Here is a 21443-nt window from a genome sequence, read left to right as displayed (position 1 = left end):
GTTTTGAACTTCTGAGACAATCTACCTGGTTTTACTACGCCAGATAAAATCAGTCATCACATGAAGGTAATTGAATAGTTTTCAAAAAAGTAATTGAACTCAGACATCAAATGGCAAGAAGGAATGGTTTTGATGTAAAACACAGGTGAAGCATCACAGCAGGATATCTCAGGATAGGTGACGGCAAAATCTCAATCTGATTCTCAATGTGAATCTCAATCTTTCCTGGAAGAGTAATGCATGTTGTTAAATGCAACTAATGCCTTTGGGAGATCTTTGAAGGCCAATGTCATGAGTGGGTTCTGCTGCCTGAACAGGTGCAAATCTTTCCTCTGATGCCTCAGGCAGTGGTCGATGCTTTGGTCAAGACATAAGAGACTCAGGTGAGGCAAAACTTCAGTGGTGTCCATTTCTAGAAAGCAGTATCGGATTTAAGAGTAGGGCCAGATACTGCTGAAATGGAGCAATTACTGTGTATGCACACAGTGGATTCAAGCTCCCAATAGTTTATTAGAGCAATGTCTCCACAAACAAGGTCTTCGTCAGGCAGTTTAAAATGTTGCTTTGATAAAGAAATGGAAACTTGAATCCATTGTGTAGGTATATCTTTTCCATTTATGCTTCATGTCTATTGGCCTAAAGCATATTGGATGTGCGCACTTCTTATCTTCTGGTACAGTTGAAGCTGACAAACTTACTTTGCATGCAACATACACAAAAATTGTCGAAGATCAAATACCTACATTAAACAATGCAGTCAGTTCATCTAAGAAAAAAAAAATCATTAAAACTGTGTTCTTTTAATATGACTGCCAGTAGTAGTAACCATGGCTGCCTGGTGTTAGTTTTGATGTTAAAGTCAAAGAGCCAAGCCACATTATGGCCCTAACAAGCCATATGTTTGTGGGCTCACACCAGAATTCAATATTATACTTACCTACAATACCAATCATTTTCGAGTCATCTCTCAAAATATGGAATAAATTCATTCAGACCTTAAATGGAAATATTTTTACAAAGTCCAACTAGGAGGTTAGATAACAACCATCTTGCATGTAATTCAATGCAAAATATTCATTCAGTCCGAGGTAAAATATTTCTGAGGTTTGCTTTTTTGAGTTTAACCTTGGTCTTGGTTGTAGTCTTGGGCTTAATTTATTGTTTTGACTAGCTTCCCTCTATGCATTCAATTTCTGAGAAATAGTATTCATTCCTGATCAGTCTCGTCCAATTGCTCTGACACTGGGAATTTCATGTGCAGGCCTTGCTTGGACCCAGTATTTGGCAAGACCAAGGGGAATGAATATGTTTTTGTTAATGGTCGACAGAGTCATTCTCTGCATTTCACTGTGCTGCCCCATCTTCTCCTTCTGGCTGCCATCTCTCCTGACCTGTACCCCTCAGTTTCTATCAAGGTGTCTCCAAGTAGCCTTAGTGATACCCATGTTGACCCAGATCCACCAACACCGGAGCAACAAACCTCCGGGCTCAGAGCTTAGTACCACTGCCAAACAAAGAGTGTTTTCTAATACTTTATCATCTCAGGATATCTTAACAAGGGCGCATGCTCATTTTGCTCTGGTGTAATCCAAGAAGCACGTTTTGGAGAATATTGTTCATAGAGGGGAAAAAGGGAAGGAGGGGTATGAGGGGGAAGAGAAAAACCTGGCCTATGAAAAATAAATCTCATAAAGTAGCAGTGAAATATGATCTGTGACATAAGGACATTTATCCAGGTTAACCCTATTAAAGGGAAGGGGGCCCTTCGTCCCCGATTCAGTTTATCTAATCACTCTGTATTAACAGGCTGTATTAACGGTACAGACAAATAGCTCGTAGGCATTGAGGACACCTTCACACGAGAGACAAATTAACTCTGCGCTTTGTCCTTGGGCTTCCACGAATGGCCAACCATTAACCAGGAAAATCTGCTGTGCCTTCTGTCCAAACCATCTTCTCTTTGATCTTGCGAACTCATCAATATCCCTCATATGAACACACGCTAACTTACCCAGCTCTCTCCCTCCACACATTCCCTCCATCTCACCCCGGGGAATTGGCCATGGGGAGAGGACTCATGGCCGCGGTTCAGGGGTCAGGCACGTGGGCCATTCCACAACATGTCGTCTGGCGGCAGCCTCTGCTGCTCACACACCTACCCAGCATATGAGTTACAGCGAGAAAGGAACGTTTACACCTGGAAGTGTGTCCACACAGAGAATAACATCGATATGATATCATTCATTCATTTGTCAGATGAGAATATTTAAATGCCTCCTTGTGTGAAAGAACGTTTAAATGCAAATGCATGTGCCTTTGTGTAGTCATCTCATCTACCAACACAGAGGATATACAGAAATAAAGAGAACAGAGGAAAAAACAATCCCAAATTCCAGAAGTCTGGAAGCAGCCTTTAGCCCCGTCACAAAAGAAGAAGTATTTGAGCGGGTTGTATTTCTAAGAGACGCAAAGGATTAGTTGGCTATATATAGCCCTCACCCAGAAGGGCAGAGGGAGATAGTGGTTGTAGAATAGCATGATAATGCTATTACCATTCCATCTCATCCCTGACAGTCACGTGACCCGCAGCAAAGAGTGGTATTTCCTGCTTTGAGCTGGGCACAGTGACGCTGGGGAATGTTAAGTATTCTCCTGGTGGTGCTGAGGAGGAGTGACATTGTCTTGTCCCACTCACTGGTCCCCCCCCCCCCCTTTAAACATCAATTACTGATTTAGGTGGCCAGGGGTGTCCTTGTTAAAGCCATACTCTTCTGAATTAACTACAGCATCTCTGTGAATCTTGATGACGACAGACATTTAACAAAATATATTGAAAAATATCAACAATTTCTCTCAATGATACATTGGTGGCACATTGCAACATGACCTAGACCCAGAGGGGCATACAGGCAGTCAGATTACTGTATCACCTGTTTTAGATTTGCAGGAGCTCGGGCCGAGCTGGGCTCATAGTGTAACATTAACTCTCCTTCCTGTTCCATATGAAAATTTAAGCATGATCCCAGAAGTGCAGTAAAAAACAGTGTGCTGGCCAAATACAGCTCCTGGTCACACACATGGTAGTGGTAGATCATTTACCCAAAACCACTACAGTAAGGTAAAGGCTTTGTTTTAAATAGTACCATTTTTACAAGCCTAGACTGCTCTAATGGTGACCTGAGCAAGACAATATGACAGATACTGTAGAAAAAAGGGGGGTTAGATCATCACTGGTTTCTACCTCAGCCCAGTTATGTGGACGTTGCGTCAATCTGGTGAAATTGCTATGGTGAAGTGATTGAGTGAGACTAGTTCATATCCGTTGTGAACTTTTTTTAACTGACACACATTGGATCAGAGATGGAGGGGGGCAACGGGCTATTTGGACTGAATCATTGGATTAATATGGGTTTAATACCACTTTGCAAAACTTCTGTTAGAGAGCTCTGTTTTTATGATTCCAGTCATGTGTAATCATACAGTACGGCGGCTGAGCGGTGTCTGCAGTGCTGCAGTTTTAACTCAACTCCAGCATCTCTGGGTCTGCCACTCCTCCTCAACTCACTGCTTCTCACCAGTAGATGAATATGCAGAATATGTAGGGTATTTAACGTACCTTGACATAATGACAGAATAGTATGACTGGTCACAACGGGTGACGATTGTCAGCTACCTGTATTGTGAAGCAGGACTTTACAATTTCGGCAATATAATCTTTTATAGACCCAACACAAAATTATTTTTCCATTCTTTTACTTCTGTGTGTAAATCAGTCTGTAATTTCAAGGCAAACTGTAGAGTGATAACAGCCTGTTTACAAATGTAATTTATTTTGAAGGCTAATGCATACATTCAAGGACTGGACTACAGAATTAATGAAAGAACAGTTTTAACAACTAACATGAAAAAAACCTCAACATTTCATTATCCAAAACCGAACAATCAAATCATAACCATGATCATAACTGTAACCACAGTCATAATAATCTTGACAAGCAACTGAGTGTTGCATTAGGTACAACTGTTCCAAGTGTAGAAGCCTTTCCATCACAGATTACAGGGATGGTATGCACTCAGGTCAGCATCCTCAATCCAGATGTTGAAGACAGGAGACTGTTCAACAAAGGAGGAGGGGGGTGACTGGTTTGAAGTGGTGGGAACGTGGAGAGGCAGGATGCTGTATGACCAGTTCTTCAGTCACATGGCTGGACACGACCTCACCTTTGACCTTTTGACCTCACCTCTTGGCCTTCTTCTCCTTCATGATCTTTTTGCTCTCCTCTCTCCTCCGTTTATTGACAGGGTTGCGTGGATCGTAGATCTCAAAAGTGTCCTCGTCCTGCATGTTGGCATCCTTGACTTTTCTGGTTTGCTCATCAAACTGCAGAACATGGCCCATCCTAAATCAGATGGAGAGAGGCGGAAAGAGTTCAAAGAACAGCAATAGAGTAGTCTGGGTCCACTAAATCACTACGCTGAAGAGTTATTACTTATAGGCTAGGCCCTTTTTGCCTTAAGCAGTTTGATTACAGCGTATTAACATGAGGGAAAAAAAACATCAAAACTTGAGAAACCGTTGCTACCATTCCGACTTCCTGGTAAAATAGTTTCAGCTACTGATCATAATTATCATTAAGTAAAAAAAATCAATACTGAAAATACTTGTGGATTGGCCAAGTGCTGTGCATTCTCTACACCATGCATAGGCATACTTTGAAGGGAATTTGGGTGTGAGGTTTGACATTTTGACAAGGTTTGACAAGGTTTGACATTATATTCAATAGTCAGGAATGTAATGCTGTTCCTTGGTTCAGATGTTAAACCATCCTTCTGTTAAGAACTATATAAACCCAACAGTTATGACTAAGCTGTTCCAAAATTAATAAAGCCCTAACATTTGTGGCAATGCTGAAATGTGACAGGCGAGGATGAGTATTTATAGGTCATGATGATGACATGCGCACTTCAAAAGTTTCCCTCATAACTGTTATCACTTCTCAACATTTAAAACATTTTCTTTAATAATTCTAATTAATTCCAAATTCCAATTCCAAATAACATGTTCTTTTTTCTAGGCTCATAACTTCTGTTTCTATCCAACTATCTTCACACAAATTGTGATGTATTGAATTAAAGCATCTGACAGCAAATTTCGATAAAATGTCCTTCGTATCACAAAACATTTTTATGCTTGCTTGAGCCAGAACAGGTTTTTTTTGTCAATTAAGAAATTATGCAATAAATAGCAAAGGGACTGCATTTGTTGAATAAATACTGACGTAGGCTTGGCATGATCAGCCTGACGAAAAGTTCAGTCTCATTGCACAACAGTTCAAAAGTGGGTTTGGACATGCTGAAATGTCTGTAAAATATGTGCTCACCGCAACCTCCCAGAAATGTTGTACAAGGCACCCATTAGTTGGCCATTAGTTCTTACATCAAAACATTTGCCAAGTACATTTCTTTGTTGCGTCTTGGGATAGCATGAAATATAGCCAACATTAGCTAATACGAAAGAGTAACAACAACTTGCCCAATACTGCTCACTTCTTGAAACACTATTTCCACTTTTCACTGTGGATGTTTTTGCTGATGTAGCTAGGCTTTACCTTTATGAAGCCTATTTATTTGCTTCAACCCACCTGCAGGCAACATACCTGATTTGCTGTTTATTTTTTTCCTTTCTTTCAATAATTGTATTTATGATTACAATAATATAAACGAGGAAAACAACAAAGAAATAAGGCCAACATATAACATTACAGCATATATTATATATGGATTATTTATGGGTGGTCACATAATCAACAGGGCACAAAGTACTAATAGAAGGAAGCCGCCTACACACACATAGACACACACACACACACACACACACACACACACACACACAGTCAGACCAAATGTACAAAATATACATGCATATTATATATGTACACACACATACACACACACAGTATGCACATATACATATCTTATATCTCACATATATACGGTACATGCATATAAACACATGCATACATATCCAACCCAAGTACACATTGTAGCAGATCAGGTTCTAAAATAATATTCACAATGTAACAGATATGGGTAGCTACGTCAGACCAAAACATTTAGATTTCTGGACATGACCACATAAGGTGTACATAAGTTCCAGTGTGCTGTTTACACTTTGGGCAGACTCCAGAGCATCCCACATCATATTTGCTCCTAATGTACGGGGTAGTTTGTAGTCTTTAAGATCTGAATGATCTTAAAGTGGGTTTCATGTATTTTATAGGAGGTGAATTGATCCCATTGGTTAAAACTGATGCTGCGGGTTAGTGTATAATAGCTTGGCCCAGTCACCGACAGAAAACCGATTCAACACATTGAACAGATATCACCATTCAATGCAATCAAACACATTCTCTGCGTCGCATCTAGTAAAATTAACATTGCATCTAGCTGCTTAGTTTTTATATACTGAATGACTCCTAGAAAATGTTTGACATTAGTGTATGATTGCTGTCCTTGAACAAACCCTGTTTGATCAGGCTGGATGAATGTTTGGTAAGATAGGGTCTAATCTTTTTGCTAATAGCTTTGCTAATAACTTGTTTTCCCCATTTTGTAGACTAATTGGTTGGTGAGATGATGGATGCTCTCGATCTTTACCATACATATAAATAAGAGGCCATTTGCTATTGGCTGGTCTTTGTGCCAGGTGATGTCACCACCTGTTGTACTCCACCTGGCTCAAGACTAGCCAATAGCAGATGGCCAGTTCAGTACCCTATTTTTCACCATTAGGCATCAGGCTTCACCGCAGATTTGGGTGGGGTTTAGTTACTCTTTAACATCTTAACCAAAAGAGAAAATATATCTTTAACAAGACTAAAGGCCCATTCACACTTAGAGCGACAACTATAAAGATAACAATAAACTATAACGATATGCTGTTGCTCAAGCGTTCACACTACAACGATATCGGCGCCGAATATTCAGAGAAAAAATGGAGCATGATTACTTTAACGACGTGCTTTTATTTTACTCGCTCTCTAAAGTAAATAACGACATAGCCGAAGGATTTGGGTTCATGCATTGCCGCAAAAGAGAGAGGAGCTGGCAGATAATAATGCTCTTTTACAGCGCTTTCATGACATTATTGTGCTTTGTTTATATGAGAGCTAATGGTACTAATGGTCACCAAGTGAAGCTATTCATTTCTTTATCAGTAGGAGACTCTGAACACCACATCTACTGTGGATCAAAGAGTCAAGTCTCCTGTAACCCATGTTGAGAGAAACACCTGTAACGTCACGATGGCTAAACTGTTTCAATAGGATACTGGAGGGGTATGTTGTTACCTCCCGGTCATATTGAAAACAGCATAATAGCGCATTTGCGGTCAGGTTGGCCAAGAGATTATGCTATTTTCTTAGCATCATGCTAGCAAAAGGTAGTGATTTAACTAGCTTCCAGGTCAATAAACAGCCTTACTGTGCGCTCACACCAAAAGCGTCATGAGCGCCGCTGGGCACTCTGGGCGCTCTGGTCGCTGGCTGCTCGCTGCCAGCCCTCAGCAGTCGTCGCTAGGGGGCGGGGCGTTCAAGCAGCGCTGCAGACATCAAGTTCGGTTGTGGCCAATATATCAAGCTTGTAGTAGAGCTATTCGGCAGGCCTGCTGTGAACTGTGACAAGCATGATCTAATCACGCTTACCAGAAATCCCTACTATCTCTGACACCTTCTTCCATGCATCATTTTTTTTGTTTATGTCTCTATAAACGAACAAGGACGGGTCATACAGCTCCGGGAAACCGGAGACCGCAACAATCAGTTTCTCCTCCATTGTCAGTATGGAACAAATACTTGCTAGGAACTTCAGTAGCCTACATAGGGAGACGTTTACAGCGGGAAGAAAATCAAATCCCGATCTGCAATTGGTTGCTGCTTCAGCGCGTCGCTGCTAATTTGCATAAAGTTCACCTCAGCTCAACTTCAACTCGTCGCTCTGGTCGCTGGCATCGCGCCGCTCGCTGCCGCCACGGCGTCGGACACCTCTCGTCGCCAGCTCCCATTGAAAATGAATGACTGCCGGCCGCTTTTGTAGCTCATGATGCTTTTGGTGTGAGCACACAGTTACCGCTAATCCCAAGAGCTCTTCCGATCCCGACCGGTATGTCACGTTTCTTTTCAACATTTTTAGAGGCGATGGTCTTTGTCAAACAGCGCTGGGTTCCTCTGGACTTCTGTAATCAGTTCCTCAGCAGCAGCTCCATCACTGCAGTGAACTACTGAATTCTCTCACCCCGTCGTTTGTAGAACTTTAGTTTGATTGGTTGAAAATGTTTTATCGTTGTCTCTACCGTCAGAAAATCGCTCTGAGATGGAACCAAGAATATAGTTATAGTTGTTGTTTTGGATGTTTTTATAGTTACAGTTGTAGTGTGAACACAGACATTCTATTTACTTAGAACGATTTCAATATTTTTATAGTTATAGTTATCTTTATCGTTCTAGATGTGAATGGGCCTTAAGAGTCTAACAGCCCTGCAACATTGGAATTTTGTGGAAGCGTCTCTGCCGGGAATCAAACTTGGGTCTCCCGCTTGAGAGTCTGCAGTCTAACTCCCTGCAGGCCACGTGGCCTATAAAGTGAACAGAGTGACTGACCAACAATACCATCCATAGAGCCCCTGCTGTCGCGGGGCTAAAAACCTTATATAGTTCAAGGGGGAACCCGTCAGGACCAGAAACCTCTCTGATGGCATGTTATCTATTGAATTAGTTACTTCAGCAACAGTAATTGGTTTGTTCAAATCATATATTTGTTGTTCTGTTAATGTAGGGAATTCTAAGTTAATTAAAAAGGTTTTGATCGACTGATCATCCTTAGATATCTCCAATGTATATAAAGACAAAAATACCATTCATTTTTTCATTTTTGAGGATGTGAAACAGCGTTTCCCCATTGAGTCTTTAAGGCATGCGACAGAGCTATGGTTATTATTATTGTTTATTATACTGGACAGAAATCTGCCTGGTTTGTTATCATGTTCATAGAATTTTTGCTTTTTGTTAAAGGATTTCTCTGCATGCTGCGAGAACAAAGTATTGAGAGCTGGTTTAGTAAGAAGCAATTTATCCCAGTTTTCTTTAGTAGGAGCTTGTTTATGTCTTCTCTCACATTTTAATAGTTCAACTTGTAAGTTTCTTTGTTCCAGTAACATTTTCCTTTGTCTGGCACTACAAAATGATATAATCAGCCCGCATATAGGTTTTAGTGGTTTCCCAGAGTGTGAAAGGGTCTACAGTTAAAGGGTCTAAAGTTAAAGGAACACTTTGCCGATTTTCAACCAGCTTTGTATCATTACAATGTCGGTAGTATATGCAAATGAACAATGTTTACCTTCCCTCCATGTTGCCTGCACCGAGAGCTCCCCGTTCATTTGCCGGCTCGTATGGCTCTTGATCCGACTGTCCGTGGATGCGGGCATACAAAAATGAGTAAGTACAATCTGTAGTTCGAATAACAGCCATGCGAGCCGGCGCAGCTTCAAAATCTGTTGTTCTTCCGAGAACCAATGACATCACTGGTTCGTGGAAGTACAACAGATTTTGAAGCTGCGCCCCAGAGACACAGAGAACATTAAAAAAACCTGTTGTTTTTCACACTATATCCCGATTTCGGATAGATGGAGATATGGTTGAAAATCGGCAAAGTGTTCCTTTAAGTAATTTCTAATAGAATTGCAAAAATCTGGATCGGAAAGGATCGCTCTAATTAACACTGCAAATTATCTTGAATATCTTGAGCTTTTTTATTTTTCAAAAATTCAATTTCAAAACTTTGCTTAAAATTCACTTGACAGATAGATGAATACGTAGCTAGTGTATGTGACTAACTCAGTCAGCAAATAAAATAAAAGTCCAGAAGACAAATATGGTGTGTTTCACCAACCGTTTGTAGCTAATTATGTGAGCCAGGGTATGGATATTAAGCTTGCATAGGAATGCACAAATCCACCTCTATTTGTAACAGTAATAGGAATGGGTAGCTGGTAACAGCAGTGTGGTTGTACAATAATAAAACACATGAAGATGACAGATGCTGCTCGCCACTGAACAATGGCCAAGGGATTTTATTGTGAGAAAATAAAATGAAACTGGGCAGAAAGTAACAAAAAAGCCAACACCCTGAGGAAGGCCAGCATGGGCCGCAATGAGCCAGTGCAGCTATTCATCTATAATGCCATGCATTAGCCACTAAAATAAAGGCTTTTAACTTTTTTCTAAGACAAGAATGCCTTGGATTTGTTTAACTTCATTGTTCTTCATTAACAAAATGCCTGTCTGCTTTCTTCCCAAACAAGCAGATGTAGATTCTACACATCTCCTTGCTTGGATTCCTCTTGGCAGGGTTGGTAGTTGGCTTGCTGGTCAAACCCCCAGCCACATGGCTAGAAGTTAGGGCTCACTGAAGTGTCAGCCCAGTCCAAAAGCAATCTAGTAATTACAGTGTCCATGAGGCCTTTCTCCTTGGCGAGCACCGGAGCAACCAATAACAGATATTCACCGATTTTGGGGTTATATCATGGCCAGGACACTACACAACCCAAGGTACTACCAAAGTTCAACATCACTTTAAGAATTTGCACTGTGACTAGGTGGCTTTTAACAACACCAATGATATGATCCACACTAGTCGGGTTCCCAAGACTCACAGTTTTGTAAGCATCACAGGATATGGCTCAGATGAACATGTCCATAACCACTCTTCCCAGCACTCTCCCCTCATCTAAGTCACTGTCTAGCCCAGTGACTTAGATGAGGCCAGGTCATATATATCTGGGCTCTTGCAAACATCTCCAGGTTACATTACCACTCACAGAACCTAGCGTGTAGACTGTACCCATAGCTTGTCAGAATCTCTTTCTTCCTGGGCAAGGTGTATGCTTTCCTGAAAGAACCTCTTTCTTCCAGGGCAAGATTTATTCTTCCCTGGAAGACTTTCTTTCTTCTAGGGCAAGGTATATGCTTCCCTGAAAGAATCTCTTTCTTCAAAAGCAAGGACTAATCTCAGATGACTCAGATGAACCAAGTGTCCATGACCACTATTCCCAGCACATCTCCTCATCTGAGTCACTGGCTAGCCCAGCCCATATATCTCGGCGAACACATGCAGATTATATTATCATTCACAGAACTTTTGTGTAGAGTGTACCCATAGCTGTCAGAATCTACTTTTTTCCAAAGAAACAGTTCTAGATGGAGGTCAAAATAATCTTGTTGGGCAGGTCCAACAGGGAAAGTAATAATGTGATCCACCAAGGGGTTCTCCGGCTAGCCCTGCCTTTTGCCTGTGCTTGGAGTTATGCCTAAACTTACTAATTTTCCATCATCTTATCAATGAATTTGCTTGGGTTGGGGTGACTCACAGCTTTAGCAGGGTGAGGAGTAGTTGCTCCTATCAGCTTCTGTAGCTTTACACGGATGAGGGCATCTGTTGCTCTTGTTCTGGAAGTAGTTCCCAATGTATAGCTTGCTGTTCCATGGTTATCCTCAGTAAATTTTTCATAATATCCTCCACACTTCCAGTTTCAGCTTTGGATTACTGCACTTACCATTGTTATTATGCCTGCATTATTAGGGCTGACTTATACTAGATCCAGTGGGTAATGTACGGAGGGACCATACGGAAACTCCAGAGACTCTGGTGGCTTGCGGAGGTCTGTACAGAGAAGGTATGGAGGTTCTATGCGACTCCAAAAAATTATAACCATATGGTGTGCTCCGTATTGCTCCGCATTGTGATGACTGGGTGAGGGTTGTTGGAGGTGGGTCATAAACTGACCAGAACAGATCGGAACCATGAAGGGCAGCCACGAAGGGAACTATGAACAGGGCAGCCACCGTACGGAGTCCCCGGAACTACCATACAGCCCATCCATACAGAGGCTGCTGGATCAAGCATAAATCGGCCTTAAAGGAATGATTTACCCAAAAATAAAAATTCTGTCATTATCCCTGCATGCCAGTTGAAACACAGATGAAGTTTATTTGTCCACATAACGCACAGGGAGATTGCCAGCACAACTCCATAGCAGCCTTCTCCAAAAAAACTGAAGTCAATGGGGACCAGTCCTTTAGAGTTCCAAAAAGGGCAAAAACTGACCACAAAAATTACTCCATATAGCTTGTGCAGCAAACTGTTCACTAAAAAGTGCATTGCAGCTAACCAAAGGAACATATTTTTTGGTGTCAGTTTTCCATTTCACTAAAAGAAATAACAGATCTTAAGCGTGAATTTTTTGTATATTTATTTTCATTCTTGACTTTAACAGTATAAAACAGGCCCTTAGGAACAAACTATTTGTTAAAAATGCAATTTGACAACATAAAACAAAAGCATACTTTGGTTTAATCAAATACTATCAGATGCAAGACCTGGGGGGGGGGGGGTATTATTTTGAAGTTCAACTTCCATGCGTGAGATATGTTTACACAGGGGAAAGTTCAGAACATGCTTTTTTCCATACTTTATTGTTTTTACATTCTCATGAATACATTCCGGGGAGAGAGACAAGACCCACACACACCATCATGGTAAGTCAAAGTATAAGCAGTCATTTTCGTTGGGAGACATAGATGTCAGAACTATCGGAGGCATAGCTTGCATAGCATTCCATGGGTCTGACTTGTCGCACTAGGCAATGAAGTTAGAAAAACTAGCCATGTGCACTTCAATTGGCGCAAGCTTTGTTTTAGCTAGCGTTAGCTAGATTGACAAAAACAGCGACAGTCAGCCACCTTACTACTCACAAGTTTCTCAAACTAGATGATGTACTTGTCCTCTTGCACAGTTGTGCATCTGGGCCTTCCACTTCTCTTTCTGTCCTGGTTAGTTCCAGTTTGCTTTCTTCTTTCAAGACAGTAGTACACACCTTTGTATGAAATCTTCAGTTTCTTGGCAATCTCATGCATGGAATAGCCTTCAACTCTCAAAACAACAATTTACTAAAGAGTTTGTAGAAACCAATACTGTCTCTGATGGATTGGCCAGCACAATCGCATGATCTAAATCCTATTGTGCTTTTCTGGGAATAGCTTGATCGTAAGGTCCATGAGAAGTGCCCTACAAGTCAATCGCACCTATGGCAAGTGATACAGGAAACGTGGGGTGAACCTGACAGCTAGAATGCCTAAGGTCTGCAAAGCTGTCATTGCTGCACATGGAGGATTCTTTGATGAACAGAAAGTTTGAAGAATAGAAAAGTTATTTGAAATAGAAATAGTAGTTTATAACATTATCAATGTCTTGGCTGTATTTTTGATCAATTTAATGCTACCATGGTGAATAAAAGTATCGGTTTCTTTCAAAAACATACAAATTTGTCAGTGATTCCAAACTTTTGAACGGTAGTGCTAGTGTATTCATACATTTATATATATATATATATACACGTATATATATATATATATATATACACGTATATATATATATATATATATATATATATATATATATATATATATATATATATATATATATATATATGTACCAATGCATTTATATATAGGAGCTGAGGAGCTGAGGAAGCTGGATGCCATAGATTTGTAGTTATTGTAGATGGATAATTGGATAATTACATGTATATTTATAATGAATCATTTGTGTGAAATGTGCTTCATAACTGAGTTTGACTTGATCAGTCTTCATAAAAGTAAAGGCTCCAAAATATGTCCTCAGTGCACATGATCCTCTTATACAGAAATGTAGACCAAGTAAGCTTAAAGAAATGTTGAAATGATTAAATTGTAGTTAATTTTTTAAAATCATCACCATCAAAAGAGCACTTTCTTTGATGAGGGCAATCTGGCAGATGCTCAGACTCTCTGTGCACATACCTGCCACTAAAAGTTAAGAGATATGAGGCCTATATTCTGTAGTTTGAGAAGTCATAGCATTTGAAAAATATTGAAAGAAAGCGCTGGTAGCCAGAGAACAGATGCTCATGTGTCTTTCATTTCCCCAGTCAGTCTCTCTTCCCTCAAAGACCTATTAAAGAATCAGGACATTCCTCACAGGAGATATCAGTGTGAGGCACTCCGCAGATAAAACGCATATTCTACCATTGATATGATTTCTTTAGCAGGTGTTTTATGACTATTGTCAGTATTTCTACACAACAAACAAGAAAACAACAAAGAGAAGTGATGAGTCAAGCACAGGCACCCAGTTTTTGCATTGTGGACTATTACGGTCTAATGAGTTGGGTTTGATCGCCTAGTCTTAATGCATACACATTGCAAATAAATTTCACAAGGCATGACAAGCCATGTAATCTACTTTTGTGAGAGAAAAAAAAAGACGAACTAAATAGATCTTCTGTTCTTTTTGAGAACAAAAGTTGGAGAAGGTAGGATAGTACTTTACTATTTAACAATAAAATTACTATTACTATTTAACAATAAAAGATGTACTATTTTTCAAGAGTTGAGTGCCTTTTTGAATGAAAACTGCCCGTACAACAAATCTTATTCCACGGTTCCTTTGCTAAGCTTCACCCCAGTTCAAAGACAGTGAGATCACATTTGACACATAATAACAATTACTTAATTTTTTTTCCGTCTCTGGGAAAAAAAAGTGATTTGGCGTAGTTTTTGCTAATGGAACAAAATAGACAACCATCTAATTTGACATGCCTGTCAAAGCTTTACAGGACAGAAGTAGGCTAACCGCCAAATGTTTCAACCTTAATCAACCAAATTTTTCTAATACACCTAGACTGAGAAACAGAGGTGGAACAGAAGTGTGATCTAAAAGATCAGCAGTGTCAGTCAGAGAGTTGTTGATTAAACTCAGAGTTTGTTGCTATAGGGAGGAAATAGAAGTAAAGCACGGAGTGAAAGCACAGGCATAACTTCAAGAGGGTTAAACAAGTCACTGTTGTCCATCAAGTGAACACATCTGCTCAGCACAGTGGGATTTGTACTAAGGTAACATGTATTTGAGATCGACAGCCCACACCTTTTCAGTTTTTATGAAAACTAGGCCCTTCACAAAGGCCAAGGGAAAGCAAATAAAGGAAAATTAGAAAGAAGCGCAGCACGTCTGATCAGCAAATTCATATTAATGGTGAGGCTGAATAAATAAATAAATACATAAATAAATAAAGCCAGTTGGCTTTGGGATCTGATGGCATACATTTACTATGGAGCATCATGCGGAGATATCACCTGGCTGTCAAGGGGTGATTGTGCATTTAACTGGTTTAAAAAAAAAATTCTGTTCTGAAAATCAAATGAAAAATCCCCAGCCCACATGGGTTTATGAGGCACAGTTATTCAAAAAAAATAATTAGAAGAAATAAAAAGAGAATATCTTCAACCAGGATTGTTGATACAACTGATATTCTAATCTAGAGTTTGGTTTAGTTTTGGTTCAAATTAGTAAAATTTGCTTTACAGACTAACTTGATGTTCCATCCAGTTAAAGTTGATGATCAACAGGTCTTTCTTATCTGCTAAAGAAATCACATTTAGACATGTCCTTGTATGAATAGGCGTCTTAGTGTTTAGTGTGTAGATTGTGCCTACGTGCACAAGTGTGTTTTTATTGAGCTTCAGTGTATCAAACAAAAGAAATTCATGAGCGCGTTAAACAAAATATTTTGTGTTTGATGCCTTGTCTAGTATGGATAACATGTGGTATGTGTCTGTCTGCCCATTTCTCTGGCTGTGTGCACAGGCAGAAAGTGTGGTTGTGTTAGTGTGTCAGTCTGTGTGTGTAAGTGTGTGTTGTTTTGCCTGTGTGTGCTGCGCACTCTCTCCTCCTGTGTTCATTTGAAATCGGCAGGAGTTGTGACAGCTCATCTAGAATGTCATGGCTAGACTCTGGCAGACCCTGAGGACTCCTGCCGTGCGAGCGGGCCGCCTCTGATAATTTGTCTAGCAGTCTTAGTGATGACAGCCTGCCGGCCATATCGCCCATGGTTATACAGCCTGAGACGGGATCTAGAAACCCAGCATTCAGGGCTCCCCGCTTATCAAAACTACTCTCTGCTGCCATGATGCAAGGCTACAGAAGCCTTTCCTGAATTTATTTTTCTTGTACTTTTTTTTTCCTCAAGTAGGAGGTGGGAATTAAGGTAGGGTACAGAAGGGAGGGTGAGTGCAATGGGGGGCTCTTTGCAATGAGAGTGTGGACTTTTGCAATGAGAGTGTGGAGTTTGTGTGTGTTAGCAGAGACGGGGGGGTGGGGGTGGGGGGATGTAGTGGGAGAGTTAGAATTTGTAGACACAGACACAGATGGAATAGTTTACCTCCTCTGGCCCAGACTTGACTTCCAGTGTCTGACCTGTTGTAACCCACATTCTGTTCACAGTGCTCCTAGAGTGGCACAGACTTCCCACTGGTGTTTTTCTAGGACTGCTATGCTACTGCCCCTGTCCCTCCCTCCTCCCCATACCTGGCGGGGGCGGCACAGTGAGGTGTCTATGGCTGGGAGAGGCTCTAAAGGCCAGCCAAGGGTTCTCTCAAATTCATTAGGGCCCCCACACACAGACACACAGACAGACTACTTCAAGGGGGCTCCTTGAGACTAATAGCAACTACAGGTTTTGTTATTCTAAATCTCTCACACACAGACACTTTCCTCGAATTTAAACACATGGTATTCATTTCAAACCCCTACTCTATATAGTTAGACTTTGAGATCTTTGGTGAAAAACAGAATATGAGAGGAAAACACAGCGTCAGGGTTGATTTCCTGATGGCCAATCTGGTGGCTGTGGGCTGAAATCCCAACTTGACACACGCATGCACACAACTTGAACTTTCACACACATTTATCAGTGTTTGGAGAAAGCTATGGATCTGATCAAGGCCAGGTCCATCTTCCCCAGTCTGAGGTGGAAATTTTTGCAGTTACAATTATCATGTAGAATCAGCATTACTTTTGACCGTGTGATTGTCTCATCTATGCTGCTCTTACTATAATAATCCAACTTTTGCTTTTGCGTTCACCATGTTCCATGAAGTTATCAATAGCAATAACAGAATGTAAACTGGGCAGAAGCAAGTGAAAGAGGCCTTCAGGTGCCAACTCCTCATGCTTGAACTTCCCAGTCCACAAAGCAGCGCGTTTGCCAAACTGTTTCCTGACCTCTCCAGGAGCAGTGAGGACTGTGGTGTGCTCACATGCTGTTGAGTGCTGCTACTAATATTTGCAACAGCGAGTGTCTTGTGATTTAGAGCTTAGCAAGATCGCTGACAAGGCAGTTATTTTATTGTCTCTTTGGTAATCCAGTGTAGCCCCCCTCGTACTTTCTACACTATAACAAAGTTTAGAACATGCGTCACTGCAGGCTTCTTCACTTAACAAAGCACTACTGGCACAAATATCCTGCTAATTTAGGTTGGTATGAAATTACATTAATTGCAGAGAAAGGTCATTCTAAAGTAAAGTAGTAACAGACAGTTATACTCATCAATCTAACCTAATAGGAAGAATATGAAAAAACAACTATATACAACAGCCCAATCATTTTTTTTTTATCTGTGTAAGGTTCAATGTGGTGAAAACTGAAAACCAGGCCACAAAGCATCAGACTTACCTGAGAAAGAGAAACTCCAACATGGCTATGCTAGTGATAGCTATCAAAAAAAAGAGTGTTGGCCAAAATTGACTCAGCCATAGCTTCACTGTCAAGTGAGCTTCAGCAGAAGATGGACAGTCTTTCTAGTGAACTGCATACTGAAATGCTGTTGGTTCCGAATTAGCCAAAACAATCACGGAGCTCTTCAGCGAGAATGTAACAAGACCTATTAGGTTGGCTAATGTTTTTAGCCACATGCTATTCACATTGCTGGGTAGCCAGCTACACTATGCTATACTGCTAACTGTCTATCTAATTAGCCTAGGTCTTGATCGGTATTGTGCACATAACTAAGAAAAATGTGTCGCATACACATTAAACTTTAGTATCTCTCCTTTTTCATGTTTGTTGTTGTTGGAAATTCAACTTTACACATATAAAAACCATAGACGACCCAATAGCCATCATTTCTTTATCTGCCATAGCTTATCAAACTGATTTAGTTATACTTTGTGGCTTGCAATGCGTGGTGAGCTACTCAAAAGCAGGCAGGGAGCTAACTTTACTGGTATTTCATGAGCTAACATTACTTGGTTGGAGACCCCTACGTTAGCTAGTTTTTTGTGCTGTGGGTTGCATTGTCACATAATGGTAACGTTAATGTTACTAAGGTGAATTATATTTTGGTTTTAGCTAACAAGCTAAACCGATATTATGGAATAGCGGTAACCAGCTATAACAGTAAAGTTGGCACATATCGGAGCTAGCAGTAACTAGCCAAGTGCGTGGAGTACAAGGCTAATGCAGCTGTAGGTAACGCTAATTAATGTTAGTGAGGTTAGCGTTAGCAACAAAATTTGATATGGAGTTCTGTGTGGGTTGTTATCAATTTTGATGAAGCATTTAACGTTAATAGCAAAACATGAGAGAGAGCATGAAAGAAAGGCGAGGTTCTTATGTGAAAATATTATTTTTATCATTAGCTAACTGTAGGTGACCAGGTAGTTTGTACACCTTACACAGCACAGTTAACATGAAGGCACATTGCAACATTGGACACTTCTTCTTCCCTTCTCACATCTCTCCCCCTCACTGATGCATCCATTAATAATTACACAATGAATCAGGCTTCTAGGAACAGCAAAGCATGCCACTTGGGGTGGAAATGTTTACATGGCATCCACCTGGAAGAGCTATGCACTGACAAAAACAAGCATTTCCACAACTGTTTTGTTGTTTATTTGTTTCAATCTTTTTTTTTGTTTTGAGGTGAAATGTTTTAATAAATTCCATAATCAGAATTCCAGAATTTTTTTCTGACCAGCACCAATTGCGAAAAGTACTTTGGATGTGCATCCGCACATTATTCTACTGAGATGTTTTTACAATCCCTTGTTTTTTAATCTCACTACATAAATTAGTATGTTTTTCCCTTTTATTTCTGTGTTTGTATCTTGGTATTTTATCACTATTTTATTATTGCTTCACGTTTATGTTAACATCAACAGCAAACTGCATTAAACTAAACTTGAGAATGTTTTGGTTCTACTAAGACAAAAACAAAAAGGCAATTTATATTCTCATATGATATGGAGCCCACTGACCATCCTCTGTCGTCATCCTCTCCAAGCTCATCCACGTCCTCCTCCTCAGGGGCTTCAGTGATGGCTGACGACAGCTTGGACTTGAAGCGATCTAGTAGGGCCAGTGTCTATCAGACAAAAAGGTCAAACATTATTAACGGATATGGGCCATTGTTAACTGTGGCCATTCTGTCCACTGAAATAATTTGCAGTACAAGTGAAGTGAATAATGAACAATTTGATTTCTTTTACCTGCTGTTCTCGGGTGGAACCTTTCTTCAACTTTTGTTTCCTTTGCTCTTCGTACTTCTTCCTTCCCTCCAGATACTCTGCCACAGCCTCATTGGATGGCTTCTTATCACCTGGAGGGACAAGAGAGAAATTACTATACAAGATATACCATATACTACATGGCCAAAAGCATGCAGACACCCCTGCTGTTATTGTGAAGTGGAAATGTCTAGGAGCAACAACAGCTCAGGCGCGAAGTGGTGCCACACAAGCTCACAGAACGGGATCGCCGAATGCTGAAGCACGTAGTGTGTATAAATCGTCTGTCCTCGGTTGCAACACTCACTACTGAGTTCCAAACTCCCTCTGGAAGCAACATCAGCACAAGAACTGTTTGTCGGTTGCTTCATGAAATGGGTTTCCATGGCCGAGCAGCTGCACACAAGCCTAAGATTAGGAAGTGTCACCTGGAGTGTAAAGCTTGCCGCCAATGGACTCTGGAGCAGTGTTCTCTGTGTTCTCTCTCTGGAAACGCGTTCTCTGGAGTGATGAATCACGCTTCACCATCTGGCAGTCCGATGGACAAATCTAGGTTTGGCGGATGCCAGGAGAACGCTACCTGCACGAATGCACAGTGCCAACTGTAAAGTTTGGTGGAGGAGGAATAATGGTCTGGGACTATTTTTCATGGTTCGGACTAGGTCCCCTAGTTCCTGTAAAGGGAAATCTTAACGCTACAGCATACAATGACATTCTAGACGATTGTGTGCTTCCAACTTGGTGGCAACAGTTTGGGGAAGGCCCTTTCCTGTTTCAGCATGACAATGCCCTCGTGCACAAAGCGAGGTCCATACAGAAATGGCTTGTTGAGATTGTTGTGGAAGAACTTGACTGGTCTGCACAGAGCCCTGACCTCAATCCCATCAAACACCTTTGGGATGAATTGGAACGCCAACTGCGAGCCAGGTCTAATCACCCAACATCAGTGCCCAACCTCACTAATGCTCTTGTGGCTGAATAGAAGCAAATCCCCACAGCAATGTTCCAACATCTAGTGGAAAGCCTTCCCAGAAAAGTGGAGAGTTACAGCAGCAAAGGTGGGAACAACTCCATATTAATCTCCATGATTTTGGATGAGATGTTTGACGAGCAGGTGTCCACATACTTTTGGCCATGTAGTGTATGATAAATCCTAGACGGCAATGACGCTATCAAATCAAGAAATCATAAAGCATTTCACAAAAATATTCAACACAACATGATTGTCAAGTATATCAAATTCAGTTTATTTACTGTCTACACTCATTGTGGCTGCAGGCTTGAAAATCACTTGAAGAGAAGTGGAGCCAAATTTACTGCTAGACATAATCAAAGATGGCTACCAGACACTATTACTTCTTGGTCGATTGTGCCATTTGCAACAAAGCATCTGGCAGCTATCTCAGTAGTTACGTTAGTTTAGCTACATCAAGCTCTGTCAAACATTTTACTACCAAATGGGGGTACCATCTGAGGAAATTTTGATATTTTCCAATTTGACACAAAATGGTAAGACGTACAGATAACCGTGGGGAGACTGAAACCTACGATCACAATACATATTCTCTTGATATATGACCTCATTGTGGTAATATGAAAATAAATTATGTTTTTTGTAATTTTCCTTGTGGTCCTCAGACCACATTTTGACAAAAACTGAGATATACCGTGCACTACCACTGGAAAAATGTAGTCATCGTAGATAGCTAAACCTATGAATATGTTTTATATGGAGGGCTTTAAATTTTACATCTTTGACCATTAAATACGTACATCATTTCATATCAATCTATCATATGTATGGTTTCAGAAGAGCACATGGACACACGTTACAATAACTTTCCAGCTCTATCTCAGTGACTTAGTCACTGTTAATTTCAACGTTTTTTTTTTGTTTATACAAGGCCTTGCTTTTTTTTTTTTTTAGCTCACCTGCACAAATGTGTATTTTTTCATTTTCTTTGTGTTTGTACTGTGGGATTGTATCAGTTTATCATTTCACTTCT

General features: G+C 40.6%; 1 protein-coding gene across 1 annotated transcript in view; it reads right to left on the bottom strand.

Annotated features, from left to right (window-relative positions):
* Positions 1-3765: 3765 nt before the first annotated feature.
* The window catches only part of cwc27 (CWC27 spliceosome associated cyclophilin), a 46328-nt gene continuing 28650 nt past the window's right edge, over positions 3766-21443 (bottom strand). Inside the window, exons 12-14 of the mRNA XM_071901427.2 lie at positions 19420-19529; positions 19189-19295; positions 3766-4400 (exon numbers count right to left, since the gene is read on the bottom strand). Coding sequence (XP_071757528.1) covers positions 4238-4400; positions 19189-19295; positions 19420-19529 — 380 coding nt within the window. The 3' untranslated portion in view covers positions 3766-4237. The remainder of the gene's footprint in view (positions 4401-19188; positions 19296-19419; positions 19530-21443) is intronic.

Source organism: Centroberyx gerrardi, chromosome 2 (genome assembly GCF_048128805.1).
Source record: "Centroberyx gerrardi isolate f3 chromosome 2, fCenGer3.hap1.cur.20231027, whole genome shotgun sequence".
NCBI lineage: Eukaryota > Metazoa > Chordata > Actinopteri > Beryciformes > Berycidae > Centroberyx > Centroberyx gerrardi.
Note: the sequence above shows the minus strand (reverse complement) of the source record. Positions and strands in the feature narration are given on the sequence as shown.